General features: G+C 34.2%; 2 protein-coding genes across 2 annotated transcripts; both read left to right on the forward strand.

Annotated features, from left to right (window-relative positions):
• Nucleotides 1-1,829: 1,829 nt before the first annotated feature.
• On the forward strand, nt 1,830-3,555 carry LOC135088338 (putative nuclease HARBI1). The gene is made up of 5 exons (XM_063983187.1): nt 1,830-2,346; nt 2,417-2,698; nt 2,851-3,238; nt 3,319-3,452; nt 3,542-3,555. Exons 1-4 carry the CDS (start codon nt 2,092-2,094, stop codon nt 3,447-3,449), a joined length of 1,056 nt encoding a protein of 351 aa, XP_063839257.1. The 5' UTR covers nt 1,830-2,091; the 3' UTR covers nt 3,450-3,452; nt 3,542-3,555.
• A 2,277-nt stretch (nt 3,556-5,832) lies between these two features.
• Nucleotides 5,833-7,215, forward strand: LOC135088339 (putative nuclease HARBI1). The gene is made up of 5 exons (XM_063983188.1): nt 5,833-6,004; nt 6,075-6,356; nt 6,511-6,898; nt 6,979-7,112; nt 7,202-7,215. Exons 2-4 carry the CDS (start codon nt 6,183-6,185, stop codon nt 7,107-7,109), a joined length of 693 nt encoding a protein of 230 aa, XP_063839258.1. The 5' UTR covers nt 5,833-6,004; nt 6,075-6,182; the 3' UTR covers nt 7,110-7,112; nt 7,202-7,215.

The following is a 7,215-nucleotide window of genomic DNA, read 5'->3' on the forward strand; positions in this document are numbered from 1 at the left end:
TTTGACTAGACCCACTGATTTACCAACATTCTATCGGACTATATTGAGAGCATACGCTGACAATGTTTCAGCTTTTATAAAATGACGTAGGTCTGGCATTCACTAGCTCTTAGTCTATTACGTTATAATTGGTTTGTATGTATGATATCCAAAAGTGAGAATATTCAACAATAGTTTCAAGCCTGAAATTATAACTTTACAATAAATAATTATGGAGAACTTACTTTAGTATTACTCGTACTATGATGTCGTAGTATTTACTTAACAGTTACAATTTTGCCGCTACAAAGTATTTCCCGATTTTTGGTCATTTTAGCCATAATAAATGGAAATCCCACTATTATGGTACGTAATTTCGTTTACTATTGAACAGCACTATGATCTTCGATTATATTACAAACAAAAGCGTTTTTAAAATGACTTTAATATTATTTGTGGTCGACCAGTAGATATCATGAAACTTTAATCAATACTAGCATATTTAATTAGTAACTTTTGTTTTCAAAACCACAGAAAAGATTAGATAACAGTAAAATATACCTACAACCTAGCATAGCTGTAAGTTTAGAAAGGTATTATTCTTATTAAAAAAAATAATTTAATAAGCATAAAATACGAGTACCTGTTACACGATTGTCATTTTATACATATAGGTACCTATACCAGTATATCCTACGTAGGTTAGTAAGTATCTTACTTTCCAAGAAAAACTATAAGAAGTGTAATATGATGGTTTTGCCTAGACTTTGTTATAGTAATTTTCCACAACACTGTTATCTAACAATTAATAAAATTGTTTGTAGGAGGACGTCATTCGTATTAAGTACTGGTATTATTGGCAAAGAATCATTGTTTCCTTTTAAAGATAAACTTTTTAGAGTCACAGTTTGTGATAACTCAATGATTACAATAGAACCCAGCTACAGCCCGACGATCGTAATTGTATATGGAAATAAAACCCTAAAAACTAATCGTAGCAAATCGTAGGCTCGTAGCATAGATAATTAGTACTAGTCCTAGTGCTTCACTAAAAAATTACTACGAGTACCCCGGGGACAACAGAACCCTTGCCTTGCAGAAACCAAGTTTTCTGTAAATAAACATCATATCTATAGGGCCTATTGAGAATGTCTGAAAACGTTCGTGTCATTTCCATTAACTTTTTCTTTGCACACTTTTCTTTTAATTTTCCTTAAGTTTTTCCGGATCATCATTGTCAGCATAAAAAAGAGTCAATTCTCATAAAATGCGACGAATAGGCACGTAAGGGAGATGGTTCCATAACTTTTACCACATAATACTTTTACTTGGATCACGAAATCAAAATCAATTACAAATGATTTTTCTTGTAGATAGGTACCTATATTGGTTTTCTGCTTGGAATCAGTCTGATGTCGCAGTCGGTTCTTTATGGTATCAGTGACAACTCAGCCTTATTTCTCGAATTGAGTATCTCATAAATAGCAGAAGAAATCAATAAAAAGTAATGGCTGTGACTTTAATGAACCGACCTATAGACTAACGGTCTTATTCATAATCATTTTTCACATTTTATCAAATGCTTATTAGAGGTTTATAAAACGTTTGAAAAAATTGTTATTCATAATCGTCATTTAGCGCTAAAATCCTCTTATAACTGTGTGATAAGTTATCGAGAGCTCGGGCCTTGTTTAAAGCTCTAATAAACCTATTTTAACCTAACTTTTATAAATGTCATTTCATATGAATGTCACTTCGTTGGTTTATTTATTCAAAATATCCTTGCTGTGATCCTTGCTGTGATCCTTGCTTGTGAAAATGAATGCTATAAATGCAATTGTGCATTTACGGTCTTATTCATAATCATTTTTCACATTTTATCAAATGCTTATTAGAGGTTTATAAAACGTTTGATAAAAATTGTTATTCATAATCGTCATTTAGCGCTAAAATCCTCTTATAACTGTGTGATAAGTTATCGAGAGCTCGGGCCTTGTTTAAAGCTCTAATAAACCTATTTTAACCTAACTTTTATAAATGTCATTTCATATGAATGTCACTTCGTTGGTTTATTTATTCAAAATATCCTTGCTGTGATCCTTGCTTGTGAAAATGAATGCTATAAATGCAATTGTGCATTTAGCCAATAATGCCGACCCAGCGCGACGTAGAAAGCTCTACCGCCAACGAAGCAACCCATTCGATTTGCGGGACCTAAATTTTAAAATAAAATATAGGTTCAATAAGGACACAGTGCGCACCATCATAGATTTGGTGGAAGATGATCTGGTTCAGAGCGCTAGAGGTGGTGGCACGTGTCCTGAACTGCAAGTTTTAGTGGCCATAAGATGTTGGGGACGTCGTGAGGTAAGCACAAAAAAGTGTTTTATTTTATCCCTTTGTCGTGGCTGCTATAATTATTTTCATACATTTTCAGGTACAAGATGATGCTGGTGACCTCCATGGCCTAAGTCAGCCGACAGTGAGCCGGATATGCGCCAGAGTCGCGCATGCAATCGCGAATAAGGCAAATTCCTTCATCAAAATGCCTATCACTATAGGAGAGCAGGAAAGAATTAGTGCCAAATTTAGAGCAATTAAAAATTTTCCTGGGGTGATAGGAGCCATAGATTGCACCCACATTAAAATTAAAAAAACCGGAGGTGACATGGCCCAGTACTATATTAATAGAAAAGGCTATTATTCCCTGAATGTTCAGGTAAAATATATTTTGATTTTATACAGTTTACAACAGAGAAAGATTTGTTTTAATAATCTATAATTTTTACTTTGTATGATCTAAATTTTAGCAACATTCAACACTATATTATTGGATGGATTACCTACAGGATACTGTTTTTTTTATTTTAGGTTGTCTGTGATGCTGACCTCAAAATAATGGATATAGTGGCTAGATGGCGAGGCAGTACACATGACAGTCGAATTTTTATGGAGAGCAATATAAAACAACGATTTGAGGATAGGCAGTTTAGAGGACGCCTTATTGGCGATTCGGGCTACCCTCTTCTGCCATATCTATTTACACCTATTTTAAGGCCTAGTCGTCCAGAAGAAGAAGCATACAATAATGCTCACATCTCAACTAGGAACACTGTTGAAAGGTGTTTTGGGGTGTGGAAGCAGCGGTTCCAATGCCTACTCCATGGCTTACCAGTAAGCCTCCAAAATGGAAAAGCTGTGATCATAGCATTGGCTGTATTACATAATATAGCCATTGATATGAATGACACATTGTTAGGTAAATGTTATCAATTTGACTGTACATAAGGAATACAAATCTTTATGACAAAATGTTGACAAATTCATAATATTTTTCAGAACAACATATGGAGCAGGTCCCTGTAACTCCGCAACTTTCGACGGAGAACAGTGTTCACGACAACCGACCTTCATTGTTGAGGCGTAGGTCGCAGTTGATACTACAAAATTTTATAAATCAACATTTTTGAATGGTACTAAAATACATTTTGATAAATTCCAACGATTTACTTTTATGTAATGTCATTTGAGTTCATGAAAATGTTGTATTTTAATTTTTCAGATACTGTTCCTGGCATCTTAATGAAAATAAAAAGAATATTTGATTGAAAAATACCTGTATTTCAATTTTCAGTCCAATTTGTTACTATCACAAAAACAAAACCTGTAGTTCTCTTTAAAAAAGCAATTATTCTGCAAAAATTCAAAACAAATTACTTTATATCACTAATTTAAGTACAATTAGTTTCAACAAACTTACTTATTAAAAATCACAGTTCAATTCTTTAAAACAAAGAAATTGCTTAAGTATAAACGTTTCTATTCGGAGGTTATCAACCTTCTACATTTAAAACAAAATAACCATAATTTACACTATTATTATAAAGGCGAATGTTTGTGACTAGGCATATGTGTATTTACTTTATATCACTAATTTAAGTACAATTATTAAACTTACTTACTAAAAATCACAGTTCAATTCTTATAAACAAATAAATTGCTAAAACAGATAGATTATATAGTCTCGAATAACATATAGGCTTCTTTTTATCCTGGAAAAATGCACAGATCCTGTAGGTTACAGAAATAGTAGTCTACGCAGGCGGAGTCGTGGGCAACAGCTAGTTAATAGTAATCTCAAACTCTTATTAAGTTATGACTAGTAAACATATTCATAGCCGTCTAAATATATTGCAGAAACACAATCAAAATGCGGATTGGAACTGCATAAAATACAAATTAAAAACAAACAGAAGTAAGGGAGGAACTAACTTATTATTTAGAATCTGTTAGTACTTGAAAAACTTTAACATCAAAAGACTTATTATTCTTTATTAATGTGAGTGTAATATTTAAGTTTTTCCTGTAATAATTGATGCTCAAGATCCAAGTTTCTCCCTTTCTTCCGTTCGTTTTCCATTTGAACTTCATGCAGTTCAATCCGGCATTTTGATTCTGTTTCTGCAATTTCGGAAATCCTAACTTTGCTTAAATCAATTAAGCCTTCTTTGTTTAACAGTTTCCTTTTTTTTTTGATTGCTGGTGCTTTAAAATTAGGTTTTGCTTTATTTTCTTTTGCCTCTACTTTTTTATTTTCTTTATCTTCCAATATGCCTCTAGTAGTACAAGCATGTGTATCTTCTATTTCTTCATCAAGTACCACCAATTCATATTGGATTTCTTCATTATTTATCAATTCCTGATCTTGCGTATTTTGAGTTGATTCCTCCTCTTGAATGTTAATTAATTCACTTTTATTTGAGTCCGAGTCAAATCTGTTAACATCGACTACAAATTCATTGGGCAACCAAGATGCTATATCATCAGCCCTATCGTCAGGCACTGATAATGGTGGACCACCGCCAGTTTTAATTTGAGCCTGCCTAGCAATGGTCTTGTCTTTCTTCGCACTGATTTTTATGAGGATCCATTGCGATTTTAACTGGGTAATGGAGCGGTTCATACCAGCGCACATTGAATTAAACCTGAAAAAGAAATGACAGGATTTTGAATTACAGGTAAAGGCAAAATTTTATATTGAAGGCAGAAATCAAAAGATGTACCAACGTTGTTTGTAAATCAGCCCAAGCCGCAACCTTCCGTTTATTCGTGTTAGTGTCTGTATTTTTATTTTCGATTGCATTTACTCTTTCTTTCACCAACTCTTTCAGCAAATACTGAAAAGCAAACACTAGGCGTCAAACATAAATAAAACCATGCTACAAAAATTAGTAGGCACTTTATCAGGCTAAAAATAAGTACTACCTTATCTTCCTCCAACCAGTTTTCTGATCGTTGCCTTTTAGGCGGTCTGTTCTCCTTCGTCATGGACATAATTAGTATCCGATGTAACTAGCCGGGTCGTCGTAAGAGCTTATTGCAGAGTACAGGGTAAGAGGTACAGAATCCAGAACATACAATCCCAAGTTTTATAAAAGTTTGATAAAACTTGGGAGTTGATCGAAAAAACCGAAAACTTTATTAAATTTTCGTGCCAAATGTCAATGTCAGTAAGTAAAACGTCACAGCTGCCAATTTTTTGTTTTTTTTTTCTGCGATTTGTCTATGATTTTACATGGTCCATCAAGTTAAATCACCAAAAAAGCTGTTTTCGTTCATTCTTTTTGTATAGTCTGTGGAAAGAAAATATTAAACTCTGTTTTAGCTATCAAAGGTTTATAAACGATTATGAATAACGTTTTTTATCAGAGGTTTATAAGAGTGTTTTAAGCCTATCAAACGTTTTAGCTAATGTAGGTTTTAAACCTATATTAGCATTTTATTATGAATAAGACCGTTAGCCAATAATGCCGACCCAGCGCGACGTAGAAAGCTCTACCGCCAACGAAGCAACCCATTCGATTTGCGGGACCTAAATTTTAAAATAAAATATAGGTTCAATAAGGACACAGTGCGCACCATCATAGATTTGGTGGAAGATGATCTGGTTCAGAGCGCTAGAGGTGGTGGCACGTGTCCTGAACTGCAAGTTTTAGTGGCCATAAGATGTTGGGGACGTCGTGAGGTAAGCACAAAAAAGTGTTTTATTTTATCCCTTTGTCGTGGCTGCTATAATTATTTTCATACATTTTCAGGTACAAGATGATGCTGGTGACCTCCATGGCCTAAGTCAGCCGACAGTGAGCCGGATATGCGCCAGAGTCGCGCATGCAATCGCGAATAAGGCAAATTCCTTCATCAAAATGCCTATCACTATAGGAGAGCAGGAAAGAATTAGTGCCAAATTTAGAGCAATTAAAAATTTTCCTGGGGTGATAGGAGCCATAGATTGCACCCACATTAAAATTAAAAAAACCGGAGGTGACATGGCCCAGTACTATATTAATAGAAAAGGCTATTATTCCCTGAATGTTCAGGTAAAATATATTTTGATTTTATACAGTTTACAACAGAGAAAGATTTGTTTTAATAATGTCTATAATTTTTACTTTGTATGATCTAAATTTTAGCAACATTCAACACTATATTATTGGATGGATTACCTACAGGATACTGTTTTTTTTATTTTAGGTTGTCTGTGATGCTGACCTCAAAATAATGGATATAGTGGCTAGATGGCGAGGCAGTACACATGACAGTCGAATTTTTATGGAGAGCAATATAAAACAACGATTTGAGGATAGGCAGTTTAGAGGACGCCTTATTGGCGATTCGGGCTACCCTCTTCTGCCATATCTATTTACACCTATTTTAAGGCCTAGTCGTCCAGAAGAAGAAGCATACAATAATGCTCACATCTCAACTAGGAACACTGTTGAAAGGTGTTTTGGGGTGTGGAAGCAGCGGTTCCAATGCCTACTCCATGGCTTACCAGTAAGCCTCCAAAATGGAAAAGCTGTGATCATAGCATTGGCTGTATTACATAATATAGCCATTGATATGAATGACACATTGTTAGGTAAATGTTATCAATTTGACTGTACATAAGGAATACAAATCTTTATGACAAAATGTTGACAAATTCATAATATTTTTCAGAACAACATATGGAGCAGGTCCCTGTAACTCCGCAACTTTCGACGGAGAACAGTGTTCACGACAACCGACCTTCATTGTTGAGGCGTAGGTCGCAGTTGATACTACAAAATTTTATAAATCAACATTTTTGAATGGTACTAAAATACATTTTGATAAATTCCAACGATTTACTTTTATGTAATGTCATTTGAGTTCATGAAAATGTTGTATTTTAATTTTTCAGATACTGTTCCTGGC

Source organism: Ostrinia nubilalis, chromosome 3 (assembly GCF_963855985.1).
Source record: "Ostrinia nubilalis chromosome 3, ilOstNubi1.1, whole genome shotgun sequence".
Taxonomy (NCBI): domain Eukaryota; kingdom Metazoa; phylum Arthropoda; class Insecta; order Lepidoptera; family Crambidae; genus Ostrinia; species Ostrinia nubilalis.

Excerpts from the sequence above, each read along its gene's own strand:
- LOC135088338 (XM_063983187.1), top strand. The coding sequence starts at position 2,092 with ATGAATGCTATAAATGCAATTGTGCATTTAGCCAATAATGCCGACCCA. Across the intron at positions 2,347-2,416 it reads GATGTTGGGGACGTCGTGAG|GTACAAGATGATGCTGGTGA; the intron begins GTAAGCACAAAA and ends ATACATTTTCAG. Across the intron at positions 3,239-3,318 it reads TATGAATGACACATTGTTAG|AACAACATATGGAGCAGGTC; the intron begins GTAAATGTTATC and ends AATATTTTTCAG.
- LOC135088339 (XM_063983188.1), top strand. The coding sequence starts at position 6,183 with ATGCCTATCACTATAGGAGAGCAGGAAAGAATTAGTGCCAAATTTAGA. Across the intron at positions 6,357-6,510 it reads ATTATTCCCTGAATGTTCAG|GTTGTCTGTGATGCTGACCT; the intron begins GTAAAATATATT and ends TTTTTATTTTAG. Across the intron at positions 6,899-6,978 it reads TATGAATGACACATTGTTAG|AACAACATATGGAGCAGGTC; the intron begins GTAAATGTTATC and ends AATATTTTTCAG.